Here is a 21,901-nt window from a genome sequence, read left to right as displayed (position 1 = left end):
TATAAATATATATTAAGTAAGGCTAGTGTTTTATTTTGGGGATGAAGAAGTAGTGTTTATTTTGCTAAGAACAATTTGTGTTATGGTAATTTATTTTGCTAAGAACAATTAGTATTATGTATAATAGTTATATTTAAATTATGTAATTAAAGTTTTTAACTTTTCCAATATAAGAATGTTTAAAAATGATGGGTATTTTCAAGAGGTTATTAAGAATGAACATTTAATGTTGTATGATTGTACATGTATGTACATACTAACTACCTTTGATATTTCAGTGAGAACAAGGAAAAAGATTCATCTGGGAAACTCATGGACAGGTAAACAATTTTGAATAGTAATAAACATTTTCAGATAAGTAAATATTCATTTGTTTTCAATGTTAAATTATAATGAACATTTATAGATTACTAAATGTTCAATTGTGTTGTTTAATATGTTCAGGAATGATGAAAAGAAAAACCCAATTGCAGAAAAGAGTAAAAAGGCTGGAAAGGAAAAAGTTGAAAGGTATAATTTCAAATTTATTTATATACATTTAACTGTTCATTTAATGTTCTTAATATAACTAAAGTACATTTGTTGAACATCAAGACCTCAACGTGAAAAGCAAACAATTCCTCATGCTTTCCGATCTCCATACATGATCAAGTACAAAGACCTATTCAAAGATGAGAAAACAATGAACCAAATTGTAGTAGACTTTGCTCTCAGTGGTGAAGATGAAAGGTAAATACTTACTTTAATTTAATTAAAGTGGAATATATTATCTAACAATATGTTCAAATATATATTACAAAATGTTCATATTACAGTGCACTTTTATATTATGATGGCTTGAATCTCATCAATAGAAAATAAATGAAAACACTTGGAGATGATGTTCAAGTAACAAATTGTGTGATTGATGGCTGGGCAAGAGTTCTTAATCATAAAAAGCCAAAAAGCAAAATTTACTTTTCAACAATGCTTCACGTTAGTTTTACTTCTTTTTTTATACCAAGTGTTGTTTTATATGATTATTTTATACAAAATTTTCACTAATTTTGTATATCATTGTTACTATTTCAACAGCACATTATGTGTACAAATAGAGTTTGTAGAGAAGGTTCATCCATGGAAAAAAGAATTCATGCCTTCATAGAAAGAATTGACAATGAGTTGAAAATGAATAAGATTGATAGCCTTGTTGGATACAAACAGGTATTGCCATAAAGTTCCTAATAAAAATGTTCATTTATGAATAGTAAAATGATCAATAACAATATAATATTTGTTCAGGTTTTCTTCCCAGTTTCAACTTCTGAGCATTTTTTTCTATTGTGCATCAATCATATGGAAGAGAAAATTCATATTATTGACAATAGGAAACTACCTCAACATATCTCAGTCCAATCAAAGTATGAAGAGCAACCAAAAATGATGGTGAGTAATTATGTTCATTTTGGTTTGGCTAAATGATCAGTTTCTGTTTCTATTTGTTCATGTATTCTACACAATGCCAAATTCTAAGTATTTTTTACTATTGCTTTTATTAGCTGAAGGGAATGGCAGAATACATGAAACACCTTAGGTATGAAGATGCTGATAGAATTGAAGAGTACAAAATTGTTTTGGAGAAGATGAAATGGCGTAGCAACGAGGATCATACAAACTGTGGTGTATACATTATGAAGCACATGGAAACATTCACTGGTGATCCTAATGAAAGTTGGATATGTGATTTAAAACCAAACAATGTAAGTATACCAAATGTTCAATTATATAATATAGAATGTTCATTTATAAAAAAGGTACAAAATAATAATCATTTTAATTTATTTTGTTCAACAGGTGAACCAAATTAGAAAGCTGAGGATACAATACGTAGCAGAGCTGATGCTATTTGAAGAAAACACTGAAGTAATGATAAATAGAAGAAAAGCGAGAAAGTTTGCAAAGGATTAATTTCACATGTTCATTTTCAAATATGCATATGATCAATATTTAAATATAGACATATAGATTTTTTATTTTTCACAAAGTATTCTATGTTATATTTCTTATGGTTAGTCGAATGCAAACAATATTTTTATCTTTTTAAGATACAGTTTATATGAAAATTGCAAATTTTATAAATGTGCTCTTATTCTTGAATATAAAATACTTAATAAAACAAAATAATAAAAATGTTCATTACCAATAGAGTATATGATCATTACAAAAATCAAATATGTTCAATTACATATCTTGCAACAAAATATTAAAGTGGAGCAAAATAGTTCAACAAAACAAGTTTTTACTTGTTATTTTTTGCCAACCTCTTAGCTACATTAGTATCAAAAAATGCTAAAAACCTATCATACTTATAAGAAACATGTTGACCACCACGCTGAGTGCCTTGAACTTGTTCATCGTTTGAAGAAGCTGTAATTTCAATGCTTCTTGACGATGGAACAAAAACTTGAACATGTTTTGGAGGTAACTGAACATTTCTTGGAGGTACTTGAACATTTTTTAAAGGACCTTGAACATTTGTTGGAGGAACTTGAACATTTCTTGCAGAAACTTGAACATTTCTTGCAGAAACTTGAACATTTCTTGGAGGAACACTTGAAGAAGCATAAGAATTACTTGAAAAATTTAAATCCTTCTCCTGGATAAAAAAATATTAAGCATTATAATAAATATAAATATACATAAAAAAAATTATAAATGACATTTAAAAAGAGTAAATAAACCTTAGCAAGAGCAGAAATATTTTCATCAAAAGATATATTGGATCCAAAAGAACTTTCAACAGCAACCTATATAAAAAAATTACAATTAACCAACAAAACAAGAAAACAAAAATTATATTTACATAATGCCAATAATTTTTAAAATAAAAAGAATTAAAAAAACAAATACCTGATTAAAACCATTAAAAATACTTTCATCAAAGTCATTAGAACAATAAGGATCTTTTTCTACAGAAGATGCCTTCCTAGCAACCTAAATTATAAAAACATGAAATATGATCATTCATAAAAACGTAAATGAACAAATTTAGGAAAAAAAACATTATAAAAATATTACCTTAGAAGGTGGGTTTTTCAATATAACCAGTTCATCAGAATCACACATAGAATTAGCATAAGAAACAGGAAGTCCAATATCATCAAATTCCTAAAACAAAAAAAATAAACATTAGTATCAAATAAAATGATCAAATATAAAAACCTTTATGTTCAATAGTACCTGAACTCCTGATTGACCTTTAGCCCTCATGTAAGGTGTATATAAAGACTTTCTCTTCCTCCAATTACCCCTAGCTTTATTAAACTCCTTTTCTACAGTACTTTTAGGCCGAACATTTCTCTCACCAACAGGTCGTTTTTTGGGAGGATCATTAACTTCATGATCAACAATTTCAACACCTTCAGCAGCCTCATTGAAATCAATTGTGCCCCTAACACTCTCAACTTTGTCTTTTAAAATATCAAAATAGAGGTCAACTTCAGCTCTTGCAGGCAAAGAATTTTGACAACTAGTTACCAACTTCACAAACTTCCTTAATATTTGCGACCTCCAAACAGTAGAGGACACCAAATTAGTTCTTGAAGAAGGTTTATGAACAGTAGTATGAGTACACATTGCAGCCTTGGTCCAACGCTTCATAATATACTCATCCGGAATCTTAGGTACACAATGTAAATGATATACACGAAGAGAATGAGAACATAACAATCCCATTTCACTGAAGTACATGCATGTGCAGCATATAGCATGAGTTTCCTTGTTGAAAACAACTTCATGCCTAATCTTATCTTTACCAGATCTCCATAAATGGTATGAATATTCAGGAAAATGAAGACCAGCATCAGAATGTTCATAAGCAGTACCCTTAATGAACTTCTCTTCAAAAATAATATATGCTTGAATGGTGTACAAAGACTTAGCATGAACTAAAATGCTAATATGAGCAAAAGCAAGATGACGATTACCCCTCAATGTATTAAAATCATTTCCATTCTCTTTGCTCCTCCACTCAGAGATAACATCAAGAAAAACATGGTAGAAGTCACACAAACCTTGGGTCTTATTAAGCCTTTCCGAAACAGATTTATTTGTAGTTTCACTTCGTTGAGATGATAAAACACCACCAGACCAATGCTTCTTAGAATAGGCTGGACACCACATCTCTTTAATCTTGTACAAATCACACAACCAATCATCTTTTTCACATTTATATTTCATTGACATTCTGCATAAAACATATGATCATTAGATATTGTATAAATGAAAAAATTATATCATAAAATGTACATATATACAAAACTAAATGATCATATTATATAACTAAAATAAACAAACTTGAAAATACATATTATAATTAAAAAAATTGTCAATACCTTTTCCAAAAATGTTCAAATTCAGCAGGGGTTTCACAATACTTGAGCAAATAACCAATCAAATCTGTAAATCCATCCAAAGCTCTCAAAGCCCCAATATGCTTCTTTGAATTTTGCTCAATGTGCCAAACACAAAGACGATGATGCACACTTGGAGGAAATACATTCCGAATACCAGCTGCAATAGCTTGAGCTTGATATGTCATAATTGTGATAGGACTTTTGTTTCCCATAGATTTCAAGAATGTATCAAAAAGCCACACAAAAGACTCGGTTCACTCATTGAAAATAAAACCCATACCAAACATGAGGTTATTAGCATGATGATTCATACCAACAAATGGAGCACAAATCATTCCATATTTATTTGTCCTATACGTGGTATCAAAGACCAGCAAATCTCCAAAATAATCATAATCTCTCTTCATCCGACCATCACGCCAAAAAAAGTTAACTAAACACCCATCCTCATCTTGTTCAAAGTCATAGTAAAATTCAGCTTCATCAAGTTGTCTTTTAGCAAAGTATTTGATCAATTGATGACTGTCACAACCATCAAGTAAAGCTCGTTTTTCAGCAGATAAAGCATTATAAGCATCCGGTGCTGTAAATCCTAAATTAGGAGAGCCACCAACATCCTTCTTCATTGCCCTCAAGGCTGCAGAAATTTTAACTCCACTACACCTCAATGTAGACATGAATTGCAAATTTTCTTTAGAAACATTCCTTTGAGACCTTAACAAATGTCTCTTTTCAAGAGGAATCATATGATGATTATGTTTCATGTAATGCTTTGTACATGTCCATAACCCTAAAATATCAATCTTAAACTGAATAAAAGCCAAACAGCCAGTTCTTATATTAAGTCTCTCATAAGTCCTTTTATTCTTTGCCTTCTCATCCTTCCAACCTTCATTGCAACAAACAAATCTTTTCATCTTCAAAGAGCCATCATTTCGACTTTTACTTTTATCAATTCTAATCCCAAATCCATGCTTAAAAGCATATTCATTATAAATATCATAAGCTTCTTCTTCAGAATTAAAATCTTTATAAAGTAACTCTGATTTAGTTGCCTCTTCAAACATAATTTCATCACTAGTACCCACTGCATAAGTTTTTAAAAATGAACATAATAAATAACAGATATGTACAAATACAAAGCAGTACATATATAAATGATCATTTAGCATAATCAATATGATCAAAATATTTAAATAAAATAAATTACTGAATATTTATGTAATTGATAATGACCATTTTAAATCATTCAACTATTCAAAATAATAACACACAGTACCGTAATCAACAATCAAAATCAAAAATCACAAATAAAACTAAATCAAAAACACAGTCAAATAATTATATAACAAATAAAAATAAAATAGAAATCAAAATCACAGTACTCAAAATCAAGCTAAAACAGAGACTAAATTGATCTAAAACAAAAACAATTTAATCAAACAAATCAAAATCATAAAACAACTAAAACAAAAGCAAAATCAATTCAAAAAACTAGCATTAATCATAATCAAACTAATCAAATTCATTAATTAACTAAAACAGAAACAAAATTAATCAAAACAACTCACATTCATCATAATCAAACTAATTACATTCATAAAACAACGAAATCAAAATCAAAAATGATCAAAACAACTTACATTAATCAACAAATGAATTCAGCAATCCAGTAGAAGACGGAAAAACAACTTCACAATCACGATCAAACTCGGAAATCGAAGAATGCTGAAGTTCACAATCACGATCAACATCTAGAATCACGAATTCATCCATAATTGAGAGAAACAGGAACAATCTAGAGAGAGAAAATGAACAAAAAGAGACAAAAATACAAAAATTAGGTTGAAATTGAAATATATAGGTAGCTTGAACAATAAGTAAGGAAAATTAATAGAAAAGAAGGAAAGTCAGGAAAAAAAAAAAAAAAAAAAGCCAAGAATGATCAAAACGACGTAGCTACATGGGGAGAGTAGACAACAATAGCTAAAGGAGGGTGTAGGTAAAAAATTTCACTATCTAGCCCCCAACATCAAACATCACAATTTGGTACAGAAAATCTTGCGTGAACCTGGTTCACAATAATATTATTGTGGACTTAAGGTTTATTCACACGTAAGTACGTAACTGGCATTATATTCATATTGACCATTAAATTAAAAAATTTCATTAAAAAAATTAAACTTTTATAGCTTTTATAATGTCAGAATAACTTTTATTTCAACATAATAACATTTATTTTAATATAGTGAATATTTTTTTATTAATAAAACAATCATTTGGTCTCTAATGTTAATGGTCCACAACAAATTAGTGTGAACCAGATTTATTTAAGAATTTGATCAAATTAAAAGCTAATTGAGGTTCACCTACCCTCTAATTAACGGGTAAATACCCATTCAACTTCCTTTGTTCTTTCTTTATCGGCCCACCAACCCTTTTTCTATTTTTTCTGCATCTTCAACTTTCAAATCTCACTCACCCACCCACTCTTTTGCCATTTTTCTCCATCAAAATCAAATCTTTTACAAATTGGGATTATTTTCTCAGATAAAGGGGTTGTTTTTGTTTTACAATTTGTTTGATTGAAATCAAATCCAATGGATGATCAAAAAAAGGTCTTCACTTTAGCTGAGGTTTCTGAACATAGCAATCCTAAGGATTGTTGGCTTGTTATTAGCGGAAAGGTTTAATCTTTTTTTCTAATCTTGATTAAATTTCTGAACTTTTAGATAATTATATTGAATTGATCATTTATTTGTTTGAATTGGATTCATGATTTGAGTATTCGTTTTTTAAGGGTATTATAATAAGGGGTTGATCTTGAAATTGTAATTTGATTTATGTTTAGTTGATGAATTTTTATGGTTTGGCTACTCGATTTGTTATTAATTTGATATACTTCGTATTTTTTTATGACTATCATTGTTTTTAAATATATGTCAAGTGTATGGTAGTGCCGTAGTGGGTTGAATTTGAAAATTCAGTTTGATCTATGCTTTTGGTTCAGGGATCCTTAATTTAAATTTTCAAATAATTGTGAACTTATGATATGATGATTCAGGATTGTTTTGTTTGTATGCTTGTTATTGGTCGAATTGTGGGTACAATTCAATTTAGAATGTTGGCATAGTATATAGATTCAATAAAATGATTGAATATTCTACTTTTGTAAAATATTGCAAAATTGAAATAATAAAGAAGCATTTGAAATAAAGTAGATTTCTGTGTATGCATTATATTCCTGTATCTTTTCTAACATAGAATGATCAAGGGTTATATTCAGGTCGAACCGAGAATTTGAATTACATCAGGGAAATTGTTGTCATCAGTCTAGCTCTATAATCTTAGCATTCTAATTAAAATCTTTTGTCTAAATCGTCAATTATTTCATCCCTGTATTGTTATAAGTTCATCAAAAACCTCTTGATTGAACTGTCTAGTTTGTCTTGACTTTTGATAACCTATCACTTTGTATCACTTCCCTCTTATTGGGCTGTTTAAATGGTGGTGTGGATTTGTTACCAAATACTGAATGTGGAAGTTCTTTGAAAAGGGTAACAAATGGTTTTAGTAGAATGTCGAAACCCATATCATGGGGCAATAAGTGAGGTCAATCCTTGGGTTGTCTGATCTGTGAAGAGGGGGAAGGAGTAGTAATTTGTTTGGTTTAATTGTTTTGGATCATTCCCCTGTCTTGGTTATTGGCGGTCGATTTTTGTGGCAGCTATAAGAACTAAAAAGGCATAAGTTGTGCAGGGACTCTACATTAGACTCAGTAGAAGCTTTTCCTTTGAGACATCTATGTTTGACATGTGACTGTAAACATGCATCTTTTATCCTTGGGCATCGACTGTATCTTTTGAAGTTTCTAAGGTTTTTACATGTGCTGTAAAAGGTATATAACGTGACAAAGTTCTTGGAAGACCATCCTGGTGGTGATGAGGTTCTGTTGTCTGCCACAGGTTAGTCAAATAGTCCATTTATGCGCAATTTAAATTTTGAGGTTTTCATTTTTCTTGTTAGATGTCTTGGACTCTTGGTTATATAGAGCAGGAAGGCTGGAATTGGAAGCAAATGCATTGACTTTCTTAGCTCTACATGTAATAGGAATATTATGTTAATTAGAGTGGAACTATTACACAAAATCTTTATCAGTAATTTTAAGAACACGTCATCTTACTGCATGGCAGACTTCTTTAGACATTAAAAAGCTTTCTTTTAAATTGATCGACATACTCAATGAACTAAATCCTGACGAGATGGGTAGATGAGACTGAGAGCCTGTGAATAGAAGAAATTTTTGTCAATTCAGTATGAAATTCTATACTGATGCATCATTGCCTTGTGGCTTCTGATTGCTAAGAAGGAGATCATAATAATATGTGCTTGGTATGCAGGAAAAGATGCAACCGATGATTTTGAAGATGTGGGTCACAGCAGCACTGCCAGAGCTATGATGGACGAAATGTATGTTGGTGACATTGATACCGCTACCATACCTACCAAGGTCAAATACACACCACCAAAACAACCACAATACAACCATGATAAGACTCCGGAGTTCATTATCAAGATCCTTCAGTTCCTAGTCCCGCTCCTCATCTTGGGTTTCGCTGTTGCCATGCGCTTTTACACCAAGCAATCAGCTGAATAACTGTAAGGTGGCCATCTCGTGAGGAAACAAAATTGATCGTCGATAAGAATATAGTATTTATGGAGCCACTCCCTACCAATTAGAAATTTCTCAGGGCAGGGAGGGATCAGTAGGATATGTGCCTAATTTCTTCAGCTTCTTTTTGGTTATTTGGTGTTTTTACTACCTTATTTTCTTTCCCCCCCACCCCCCCCCCCCCCAATTTTTCAGTGTGATTTTGATATTACAAGCGATTTGTACTCCGGAATTGAACTCACTACCATTACTTTGGAATTCTAAACTTCAAACGAAGAAAGGTATCCCACGAAGGTATGTAGACCTAGTTAAGGATATGTATCGGGATGTGTCAACAAATGTGAGGACATGCGGAGGGTTGACAAAAGATTTCCCTATTACAATCGGATTGCATCAAGGGTCTGCATTAAGCCCTTTTCTTTTTGCAACGGTTCTAGATGAAGTAACTAGACCAATTCAAGATGAGGTTCCATGGTGTATGTTGTTCGCAGATGATATCGTTTTGGTGGATGAGACTAAGGATGGGGTTAATGTCAAGTTGGAGCAATGGAGGCAAAGGTTGGAATCTAGAGGGTTTAAGCTAAGTCGGAGTAAGACTGAATATTTGGTATGTCGTTTTGGCACTCAGAGGGGGACAAGCAATGAAGTGGTGAGTTTGGATGGAAAGGATTTGACCATGAGTGAATGTTTTAAGTACCTAGGGTCGATCATCCAGAAGAATGGTGACATTGATCAAGACGTGACCCACAGGATTAAGTCAGGGTGGCTTAAATGGAGAGCGGCCACGGGAGTGTTATGCGACCGCAGCATTCCCTTAAAGTTGAAGGGAAAATTCTACAGGACTGCCATAAGACCAGTGTTGCTCTATGGTACAGAATGTTGGGCTTCTAAGAAAGAGCATATTAAAAAGATGGAGGTTACGGAAATGCGCATGTTAAGGTGGATGTGTGGAAACACTTTAAGAGATAGAATCAGAAATGAGGTTATTCGCAAGAAAGTAGGTGTGGCGGGCATTGTAGATAAATTAAGGGAAAATCGTCTGCGTTGGTTTGGACATGTAAGACGGAGACCCGAGGGTGCACCGGTGCGAAGAGTGGAAGAGTGGGACCATGGAGGGATTAAACGAGGAAGAGGGAGACCAAAGATGACTTGGTTGGAAGGAGTGAGGAAGGATATGAAGTGCATGGATTTACGTGAGGATGAAGTTTTGGATCGTAAGGGATGGAGGAGAAAGATTTATGTTGATGACTACACGGAATAATCAAATTTGGTTCATGTTAGCCGACCCCACTTTTGGGATTAAGGCTTTGATTGATTGATTGATTGATTGAAACCTTTCTAAACATTCTCTTCATATTAGATTTGTCACTGCTCTTTATTGCATCATTTTGATTTATCTTATTCATATTTCTCCGCATCGTTGCTCCCTTGGTAACAATGGTAGCCATATAAAGAAGAAATTAGTGAAAATAAACTAACAGCTTAATATACATGGAGTAGTTTAAACCTTAGTAACCCAACTATTCCTTTTTACTGGTACTAATTTTTATTTTACTACATAATTAATTTGTTAGCTAATTTTATGTGCCATAGAATATGATTCAAGTAAATATAACCTGAGGAAATATAAGATTGCATTGGATATAAGGTACAGTCCTGCTTCACTGCTTAAATATGTTCATAACAACTGTGCATATATATACCAAAAATAAGAGAGATTCTGCAAAGTCAATACAGGATCTCCATTTCTTTGTAACATTCTCAAATTGAAAAATAAGTGTTATCACTAAGTTAAAAGCACAAACTCATATACAAAATTCTGAGGGCAGAGGTTGGCAAGTAACAGGCAAGAAAATGGAACTGAAACCCCATTGAAATCCTGTTTGCATTGCTCGTCGCACTATAACATTAATATGTTCTATCAGTAACCTTAGAATCTGTCCTCTGTGACTGTCTTGAAGGAGTAGGAGAACTTGATGCCCTGGAAGAACTATGTCCGAAGAAGCTTAGCTTCCCGAGCTTCTTTGAGAAAGAGCTCATAAATTTTCGAGAACCAGATTTTTGCATGGTCCTTTTCATACAAACATGATCTTTTTCTAAATCATTGAGTCTCATTCTCATACGAGCCAGCTCGAGCTTTAGCTCTCGATTCTCCCTCCTTAGTGAGGCATAGTTGTCTTTGGGAGACATTGATGCACTGAGAGCTCCACTATTGACACGCCATGAATGGAACATCGGCTTAGGTTCCTCCTCAGGAAAAGAGCAACCTAGGGCATTTCGGAGTCTTAGCTGCTCGAAATAGAGTACTTGGACTATTGACTGTAGAGGAAGCCGCTCATTTTGAGCTGCATGCGCCCCTGCTTCTTGTGAGAGCTTTTGGAAGTCAATCAGCTTGCAAAGCTTTCTCTTCTCTGCATCTGATAAACCTTGATGTGCCTGCTTATACGAAAGAAGATAAGTCATTCATCATTTCAATACTTTACATGGACAATCCTGGTCAGGTTGATGCAGCATGCATCTAATTAGGCTATCAAGCGAGGTGAATTCAATGTACATGCCTACATGGTACTATGGCATATGGCTTTGTTAGCCTATATCTATAATGAACACCAGTATATATTAGACATAATTCAAGCATCTGAAGGCAATGATAAGAAAATTAAATTAAGTCAAATGTTCTGTATTTGTTATTTAGTATAATTTTCTTGCTATATGAACAATGCCCTTATGCAACTCCAACAGATTTGAGGGGAAAAGGTGCAGTCAAAGATGACAGTAAGTCCTACTCCGTTCATATCAGAAAACATTATTGTCCATGCATAATTTGTGATATTTACCTTCAAATAAACATCAATGGCCCTATATAGTCCATCATGAATGGTGCGCGCGTGTTCTGGCAAAGCTTCAGCAATAACTAAGAACTTGTTAAGCTTGAGGTTTGCATCCGGGGCAATTTCAACAAGGTAATTGTCCACTAACTTTGAGACTTTGAATAGGGCACCCTGTGAAGGTGACTGAGGACTTTCTGATTCAAAAACAGAAACATTTTCCAATTCTTCTTCACTATCATCTTGCTGGGAAAAGTTAACCAAGATCCTGTGAACCGTGTCCACATCAAATAGAGTGTCTCCAGCATGGCGAAATGAAGGAATCAAAAGGTCATCCAAAGTGGCCATATCTAATTGGGATCCAATTCTTCTTTCTAGATCAAGCCTGCAAGCAACAGAACAGTCTAGCAGAATAGCACTCCTAAGAAGGCCAAAGAGGAAACTAAGTGGCACGACGAGCTTCTCTACTGGCAATAGACTGACAATTGTTTCAACCACAATTCTTTCATTGCTACCAGCCCCAGAAATAACATCTGGTCTTGATTGACCAGAGACATTCCACAGGCTGGCTTTCTTTGTCAACTCTTTTTCTGCGTAGTTTATAAGTGAAGCGCCTATACTCTCTGGTCTAACCCCTCTACATTTCATTGCTGATATGACTCTCTGATACATGTCTACTCGAAGGACTGAAAGATCTTCAATCCACCAGTCACCATCACATTTCACAGCAGGTCGGCTTAAGTTGAGCCTCCCTGAGCTGCTGTACTCCAACCTTGAAAAACTTGAAGCAATTTGTTCTGTACATGCCTTAGAGGCTATAGCATCAATGCATCTGCCTACTATTTTCAGCTCATCAGCCAGTGGGAGAAGGTTTTCACATTGCTTTAGAACTTCAACACACATTTCTAGGTTCTTGCAGACTACACTGTCAAGGTATTCTTCAGCTCGAGATCCAAGACTGTCTTTCGAGTAACTTTCAGTCATTTCAAGGTAATCAGAGACACAACAGAGCTGGGCAACATTAGCTGGTGTGATCTCAAAGTTATTGCCATAACAAAACTTTGCTGCCAACTCAAATGTTTCAGCACCTCCAGGCAGGTTGAGAAGCTCAATCTTTGACTTATCAGAATCTCGACAATCAGCTATTAACCTGCGTAATCTCCCACTACGAGAGACTAAAGGGAACTGCATATAAGACAGCAGACTATGCATCAGAATTGTGCATGACTAGAGCACCTAATTAGAATACATATAAATAATCATCAGAATTATGCATGAAGTATAATTAGTCATGAGCCCAGCAAAATATGTCAACTGTAAACGTTGTGTCAGGAGCAAGGCTGAATTCTCTAGATTTGTAATGTTCAGCTAGTATTAATTTTAATGTTCTGAACGCGTGGTGTAAAGAAAGGGAGGATGTATACAGGAAGAGTTCCATAAACACTAAGTTACTACTTGGATGAGTAGCACGACGACCATTGATGTCAGAAGCTCACCTTATGAAGTGCATAAGTCCCTCCAGGAACTTCTATAATGATATCACTGGGAACATCCCTAAATATCCTACAACAAGAAAGCAAGTTTAACACAGTTAGAGCTGAAAATTAAGACTAGAGTTACTGAGACACCATTCAATCAAAAAGGGCATTAGTAACTAAGTATATACACAATTGTCATGGTGATGCTGTATATGAAAGAATAACTGTTTTAAGAAAAAAATTTCTTCAGAAAACTGTTTTTCAACATTATGAAAAAACAAAGTTGGAGTAGGAGGTATATTCATTGATGACCCGAAAAAGACAGCTCTAAATACCACTAGTCAATAAAGATAGATTTCGAATTATTACTCTCTATCACCTTAAATAACATGCCTGAGAAGCCATGGACTTGTTAAATCAATAGATTAGAGCATAAAACAAAGAGAAATTTATGTGGCGAATATTAAATAATAATTGAAGAAAAGAAAAGAAAAAGAACACAATAAGAGTGGAATGGTACAACATAGTAGTAGAAAGCAAGCAACAAGAGATAGTAATAGAAGGAAATGCATCTTCATTAAGAGTCTTTGCCGTAGAAATGAAGGAACCATTGAACGAAGATATCAAGAAAAATACAATCACAAAAGGTTCAATTCCCTTAGAAAGAAGAAATTAGGAAAATGACTATTCACTTGTCTGCAAGTATGTATGAACTTGAAGAATAAGGTTCAACAACAATCAGAATTATTCGCAATTGTGAGTTTGTGACTTATTAGAGAGGGATACTAGAGCTGAAATATACCCTACTAAATCCAGCATTTCCATGACTTCTCAATCACCTGAACCATATCAACAGCATTTTGGCTAATCGAAGAAACTGATCAAACTTCGAAATTTGGGAAAAGCAGCAATTCTTAGGGATCACAACCAAGGTTGTACTGTAAAAAATAAAAAGTACTGACAACACTGAAATCAGTAATTCAGTACATCAGAGATAGCAGAACCAACTAATCGTTTGTCAAACACATAATTATCTTAACAAATTACATGACTTAGCTTCTAATGCCTTAAGTGTGGTGTGGACTGATGTACCTTTCAATAGATGTTTAAGGCAAGGGTGGTGTCAAATTCGGTGTATCAAATGCTTTTGACTTACAATGTGTGATGCTAGACTCTATACCAAAATTCTAGTGGTCCTGTAATTGACCAAACCAAATAAATCGAATTTCTTCCATCAACCGCCCCATTTGACCTTTACTCGAAAACAAAACATATTCATTTTTGAGTAAATCTCACTTCCAACACCATGATGTAACTACACATTTGGTTATATCTTTGAATTTTCCTTAATTTTATTGACAACTCTAAAACTAAAGCTAATAAACGTCGAAATTCCCAGAAAAATAAGAAGTTTCAAAGGGATGATCTTCAGAAAGCATAAAGAAGATGAAAGCAGGAAGAGAAAATTAACCAAAATTCATCAAAAAAAAGAAAAAATTATCAGAATTTTGAAGATATAAATAATTACCATTAAAAAACAGATTAAACCCAGAAAATTAACATGATCAGCTCAGCTGAAATTATACTCAAACACTTCAACTCAATTTCCATTAAAATTTTAAAATTGAAAAAACTGAACTTTTTACAGGAAAAATAGATTAAACTCATCAAAATTCAAACTTTTTGTAGCACCAAAAAAAAAAATTCTTATTAAGAAAGGCGGTATAGAACAAACCATTCATTACTACGCTGTCGCGAGCTTTTAGACAAGGGAAGTTGCTGCCTATCAGCGCGGTCCATTGACAAAGAAGAAGATGAAGAATAACAAAGAAAAGAGAGAAAATGAAGGGAAAAACAGAAATGGGATTCTTGAGTTAGAAGACAGAAAAGATAGTGGCAGTGAAAGTGGGGCTAAAGAGAGTGAAATGAGGAAGAAACAGAGAAACTCAGCAAAAACAAAGACAAAGACAAAAACCCAGGTGAAGATGTTTGTTAATTCATTAAAAAAAATTCCCGGTTTTTTTTTTTTTTTTTTTTAATGACGATTCATATTAGTCGACCCCAAATCATTTTGAGACTACGGCTTTGTTGTTGTGGGGGGTTAGGTCGTTGGGGTGTTTCGTCGAACAGGTGGTGATCATCAAAGGCAAAGATTACTCTTGGCCATACTAATGGCCCTATAAAATGGTGGGTCATCCTTCTCATCATCAAAATGTAAACAATTTATTTCCCTAAAAAAATCGATCAGATTGAAATATTTAAGGGAAATTATAATGAAAATTAAAATGCCGTTAAAGAAGCGCAAAAAAGGGCAAAGATAAGGAAGTCAAATCTTGTGGGAAAAAAGGTAGTTAAAATGGGTTGTGGGAGTGGGGGTTTGACATTATTATATATTTATACTAACCTATAGTTTTTTTATATAATTAATTATAACCTATGCTTTTTTAATTTTGTCTTTATGGAAAGGTGAAAAAACAAAATGATGATCACATTTTTGTACCTTCACTTTTTTTGTAAATTGACAAATTTGCCCCGTGATTAGAGGTTTTGTTTTTTTGTTTTTGAAGGATTATTAGTTTTAAATATTGGATTTTATTAATGGATTAGATAATTTAGAGTGTCTCCTTGATTTCATGCTAAGACAATGATTATTCAACTTTTTAAATTTTTAAATTAAGGAGTGAATTTAGCATTCTATAAGAAGTTTGTCATTTTTAATGGTTTGTTATAGGGTAATTAGTAATGCTCTAATAGATAATATGAGTGCTATGATTAATTAATCATTACCCTATTTATAATCCTCTACACTCCCATATCATGTTATAAGCTTCTTATTTACTCTAAGCATGAACTTGAATAATTGATCATACGTCTTAATTTTATTGGTTTACGGGATTGAGAGTTTGGAACGGAGGAGGTAAATTGTTTATCATTTAATGCTTACTAGCTGATGATTCATATATCATATAAAGATGAGTTTTTAAAACACTGATTTAACTTAACATTTTTTGGGGGAAATTTATGTTAACTTATATTCCGTGTATCTTATAATAGTTATAAAAAAAATAAAATTAAAAAAATAAAAAAAAATCTCAAAGTTCATTAAAAAAATTTCAATATATGTAGAACATCATAACGTAAAATTATTGTGCACATGGGGCACACAAGAAAAATTTTGTTTACCTTGATGAAAAAGTATATATGACTAATAATGATGTCCTATATATAAGAGACATACAACTTAAATCACTTACTATTGTTCAATCTATAATTACAAATGTTGAGTAGTTTATTTGACATAGAATGTGTAATAATGGAAATGTAATATCTTAATTACAATATTACATCACTATTCCGTATTATAGAATATATGTTAATACAAACTTATTAATACTAGAGAATATTAACATATACTCTATCATCTACTATTAAGTGTTAACATTATATCGAATGAAATATAATAAAATAATTGTTATTGGTGTCACATACTCAAATTGTCATCCGTGTTTATGTCTCTAATTCAAATTATTTCAACCAAACAAGTGAACAAGGGTTTGTTCACATTTACTGAACTGAGATGAACTGAACTAAACTGATTGGAGCTGAACTGAACTGATTGAAGTTGAAATGTACTGAGCTAAAATTATAAAAAATAAAAAAATAAAAAATAAAAAAACCTTGCAAAATATCTTTAATTGCAATTTTTTCAACCAAATAATCCAAACAACTATTAACTCGTGCAACAATACAGTAAAAATAAATGTAGAACAAGAAACAATAATCTTGCAAAATATCTTTAATTGCAAATTTTTCAACCAAACAATTGAAACAACTATATTAATCCGTGTAACAAAACAGTAAATTAATGTAAAACAAGAAACAATAATCTTGCAAAATAAGCAAAAGTTTAGGCTTTATTTGATTTTATTATTTTTTTTTTTTCCTACTTTTCGTATGAAAAAGGTAACAATTTGTTGAAAAGGTCATAAAAAGGAGAAGAAAGGAGGAAAATTGTGGTTAGAGAGAGCTGTGATATGTGGAGAATATAATATACTATGATTACCAGCCACCTTCATTACTGTGGGCCCGAAATCATTATCTTGGCTGGCCCAATGGGCCCAGCCCATATTAATGGAGTATAACAGATCTAAGAGGCTATTAAGAATGCCAAATTCGATGATATTCATATTCCATTAGTCAAATGTCAATAATTCATTTTTTTTAAGTTTGTTGTATAAATATTGTCAATACTCAATCATGTCGTACGAACTCTACAAGTAAGATACGTTGAACATTATCCTAAGATAGAAGGTTAGAACAGTCGGCTAGATCTTCAACTTTCGAGCATTTAAGTTAGATCGATATATTTATTGAGCTACTAAAATAATACTCCGTGTTTTTCTTTCATAATGTGTATTAATATATTTTTTTTTTATTTGGTTTAAGTGAATGTCCTTAAAGATATCCGCAATCAATACAAAATCCATTTAATTTATGAGTAAGAAAAGAATAATTAATCTCACCGTTAAAGCTATCATAGTGAGAACAAGTGTATTTTCTTACATTATAATCATTACATATATTCATACCATACAATATAATTAAATGATGATGTATACATATATTGATGATAGTATAGGTGGGTTAGTTGCAAGGGTTGCTCCCCACCTCTTAAGTTTATCTCTAGAGTGTTTGTAACTTTAAGCTACATGATACTAGGAAGAATTTTTATAAGATGAAAGCCTTTGGGATTGATAAGTGTAGTTAGGGTTGATCATCATACCTTTGGGATTGAGTGATATTAGGAAGAATTTTTATAAGATGAAAGCCCGTGACAACCCTAGTATGTTAGTTCTTGATAGACACATGAAGGTTCGTCATATCTCTTCCTATATATATAATTTGTGGCATGTTGTAAGCAAGGTAACATAAGGCCAACAACAGTACAACATTTAGGTTCCAACATGAACATCATATATAGTAATGCTATAACAAAGGGGCATAGAAGTCGATCATGATCCCAATTGACATTTTTATCTTCGTCATTAGGCTTGAATTCCTTAAAAAAATTGTGTAGATCGACTTTCCTCCCAAATTTCATTATAGTAAAACTTCCGGCTTCAATTCTTGATCGAAATTGTCTTCACAAATTTGATCGACTAAAGAACAAATTAAAATAAAGGTTTCAAGTTGTATAATAACATGCAACATGCAAGTGAGTGAGAGAACTAAAGAGCTAAAGGAAGAGACTAGAATACTAGATCAAGCAATAGTAGAAGGTGAAAATGTTAACATTTGAGTATTGCTTGCTTCAATATATATAACTTGATTTCCCTCTACTTTTTAGGTCTTTTGGATGTCTTAGTCGTGTGATTGAATTGATCCAGAAAAGGGGAGAAATAGTTCATTCATTTTCCCATGCAATTTTAAAAATGATGAGATTTTAGCTCCTTAAGTTAGCTAAGCTAATGCATGAGTTGAGTTTTAGTGATCATAAGTGATGTAATATGGCAGGTAGGGGTGTGAAAATTTTGATTGGATTAAAACTTGCTTGTTATGTACTCCTTATTAGTTGCTTGACCCAAAAGTAACGCATAAGTCAGTATAGATTTATCATCCTATTTTTGTTATTCATACAATATATATTTAATTATTATGAACATAAAATCATTGTCCATAAATCAATCAATCACTCATGATCTAATGACTACTACCGTACCAACTAAAAGTTTTCTTAATTCGGATCGGAATTAAAACCTTCTAACTTTGAAGTTGGGGACGTTCGTTCGATCCCACTAGGCCTAAGGAGACATTTGAGGTCAAGAAATTTGGATCTGGATTTCTAATTTTGGTGTCTAGTAACCCATTTCTTTTATAAAAATCCTATATCAATGTGTATTATGTATAGAGAACCTTAATTAAATGATGTATGTACTATATATAAACACAAAAATATAATAAAATGTACAAAATACTATACCTTATTCTCAATCATTATTAAATCTCAATAATTGTTACAATGAAATTATATTTCTCATAATTAAACAAGTGACAGAGATATACATATATATAAGCTAAGCGTTGTATTATCAAGAGATCAGAACAAAATTCAAAGAGTCCCATAACTAATTGATTCTCAAATGTGCTCATATATATGCATAATGGGGAAAATAAAATGAGAGAACGTTTTAGCTTTTATTGTTTCATTTGAATAATTAAATTAGTTCTAATCCAAAGAAAAGAAACGAACAGAATTACATTTCTTTATCATATATTTCATTATCGATATGTACGAATTTGTTGGGTGTTCGAGACAACAATTTAAACACATCAAAATTATATGAATGGAATATTATTATTATTAATAGGATGAGAATGGTAGTTGGCCCACGAATATTATAGAGGTTGAGACATAGATTGGCATATTAATGAGAGTTTATGAGGCTCTAAATTTTTTCTAAGCTACCAAACGAGCAAATTGGCTTCCCCACATTTATAAACTAGTGGGGAATGCATGCATAATGAGAAGGCTAAAGAAGGATAATTAACTTAAGTTGCATACACATAACACATGGCTTGTATTTGTAATTGGTTCAATAACCTTCTAATTGGGGAAATACCTACGCATTGGATTCGTCTATTTGACACCATTATGGCATTATTCTTTAATGGATAAATTTAGATACATGCTATAAAATAGAGGGGGCTACAAAATAAGGTAAGGTGACAAGTTATCAATTGGCCTATCTTTACATGCATGATGCATGTCTAATTGTCTATCTATCTATACCATAAGTATAAGAGAGAATTATAAAAGTTTGTGGAGTGTGGTTTTCATATACGTTTGTCATATCGAATAAGCTTGGTGGAGTTGGTAAACTGAAATCTCGTCAACTATTTTTGTTTGGGAGTAGGGAATTCCTTAATCCTTTTACCTCCCTCTCGACTCCACCCTCTCCCCCCACCCCCTCTCCCTACTCTCAACTCAAGTATTATTGTATTAACTTGTGGAGTTGGGTTGGCTTAATTCAGACATTTATGTGATCTATTCAAGACAACACATGATTAGAGGTATAATATTTCATTAATATAAATGATTTATAAGAATTTTTTTTTTTTTTTTTTACTCATTGTACAACTAGTTAATATTATGTCATTTTATGCTTATTAATTTTGTCATTTAAAAACTATATATTGATGCAGTAGTACGAAAATAAAGACCAACTAGAATTTGTTACATACACCCGAGTGTACCGTACACTCGGAATCATTTGCTCATTAAATCAACAAATAAATAAAAAATAATTTTACTCATTTATTGATTGAATGAATAAATGACCTCGGTATACCGTACACCCGGGTGTACATAATATGCTTTCAAGATCAACCACTATTACACTGAACACATATTACGTATTTTCTAGTCATTGTTTCTCAAGTAACCAGAAGAATCTATATACTTACTAAAATAAAACATAGGATGCGGCTATTGACAAAAATTAACATCAGTCAATGATGACACACACTTTATTAGGCTTTGAAGGCTAAATTGCAAACAAACGCATGCTCCGAATACATGAAATTAAAGATGAAATTATAGCACTTTATGGTTGAATTTTAAGCAAATAATCCGCATGCAAAATATGATTGACTTTTACCAATTTATATAGTATAGCTGTAATGTGGGGCATTAATGCACTATGTTTCACAATTTCACGATATGTGTTTGCATGCACACTTGCACCATGTCTATGAATATATTGTGTACAGTTAGTTAAATTACACACACACAAAAACTGTAACGTAACCTTTTTCTAAATTTCTCATTTACTTTCATGAGAGGTTGATTAGTACACATATAGATATTAATAGTGATGATAATATTTGTCGCAAATTAGGATAATATTGTATATACGAACGAAGTATTATGTATTCTTATCTGTACTAGGATTACGATATTTGTAAAACTCTATATATATTGATCAATGATACACACTTTAGATTGAGGAGTTTTTCCGAAATCCAACATACAGGACATTTGGACACGAAGGAGATATGAGTAATAATGTAATATAATTCACTAGGGAAACTTACTATTGTACATTTGTACACACGTATATATTGATTTGGTTATTGTTTGCGTGTACAATTGAGCAATGCAAAGTGTCAAATATATACTCATATATTATCAAATAATAGAGATTTGACATGATTTCACTTTAGTATCTAGAAATTTACTATTTCTTTTTCACTATGGTGCCATGATTAATATCAATACATTCAATCTTGTAACAAATAATTGAACTTCGTTAGTTTTTTTTTTTTTTTTTGAAAGATGAACTTCGTTAGTTAGTCTTATACTATATTAAATTTGGTACTTTTAATTATCTTTGTTATGTTGAATAGTTTGAGCAAAAAGTATCAATAATCAAATATACTTTTCGTAATTAAATACTAGCAAAATATTAAAGCATTAATATTATAAAACTTTAATCGGTACATGTTTAACAACATTTCAAAGATACGAAA

The 21,901-nt window shown here is 32.2% G+C and overlaps 3 protein-coding genes across 5 annotated transcripts; 1 reads left to right on the top strand and 2 right to left on the bottom strand.

Moving 5' to 3' along the window:
• Nucleotides 1-4,648: 4,648 nt before the first annotated feature.
• Nucleotides 4,649-6,170, bottom strand: LOC145625368 (protein FAR1-RELATED SEQUENCE 5-like). Its single transcript, XM_081678429.1, has 2 exons — nucleotides 6,092-6,170; nucleotides 4,649-5,481 (listed from the first exon to the last, which is right to left on the bottom strand). Exons 1-2 carry the CDS (start codon nucleotides 6,168-6,170, stop codon nucleotides 4,649-4,651), a joined length of 912 nt encoding a protein of 303 aa, XP_081534555.1.
• Nucleotides 6,171-6,792: 622 nt separating this feature from the next.
• LOC145624198 (cytochrome b5, seed isoform-like) lies at nucleotides 6,793-9,238 on the top strand. The gene is made up of 3 exons (XM_081677190.1): nucleotides 6,793-7,081; nucleotides 8,293-8,359; nucleotides 8,795-9,238. The coding sequence occupies exons 1-3, from the start codon at nucleotides 6,995-6,997 to the stop codon at nucleotides 9,049-9,051; spliced, it is 411 nt and encodes a 136-aa protein (XP_081533316.1). The 5' UTR covers nucleotides 6,793-6,994; the 3' UTR covers nucleotides 9,052-9,238.
• A 1,454-nt stretch (nucleotides 9,239-10,692) lies between these two features.
• On the bottom strand, nucleotides 10,693-15,343 carry LOC145616811 (BTB/POZ domain-containing protein At5g48800-like). Of its 3 annotated transcripts, none has more exons than XM_081671537.1 (4): nucleotides 15,108-15,343; nucleotides 13,391-13,457; nucleotides 11,904-13,079; nucleotides 10,693-11,502 (listed from the first exon to the last, which is right to left on the bottom strand). In XM_081671537.1, the coding sequence occupies exons 1-4, from the start codon at nucleotides 15,170-15,172 to the stop codon at nucleotides 10,975-10,977; spliced, it is 1,836 nt and encodes a 611-aa protein (XP_081527663.1). In that variant the 5' UTR covers nucleotides 15,173-15,343; the 3' UTR covers nucleotides 10,693-10,974. The 3 variants fall into 3 exon arrangements, with proteins under 3 accessions (XP_081527663.1, XP_081527675.1, XP_081527670.1); XM_081671549.1 differs by lacking the exon at nucleotides 15,108-15,343 and adding an exon at nucleotides 14,175-14,804; XM_081671544.1 differs by lacking the exon at nucleotides 15,108-15,343 and adding an exon at nucleotides 13,752-14,162.
• Between the last annotated feature and the right edge of the window lie 6,558 nt (nucleotides 15,344-21,901).

Source organism: Chenopodium album, chromosome 3 (genome assembly GCF_948465745.1).
Source record: "Chenopodium album chromosome 3, dcCheAlbu1.1, whole genome shotgun sequence".
Classification (NCBI taxonomy): domain Eukaryota; kingdom Viridiplantae; phylum Streptophyta; class Magnoliopsida; order Caryophyllales; family Amaranthaceae; genus Chenopodium; species Chenopodium album.
This window is presented reverse-complemented; position numbering and strand designations above follow the sequence as displayed.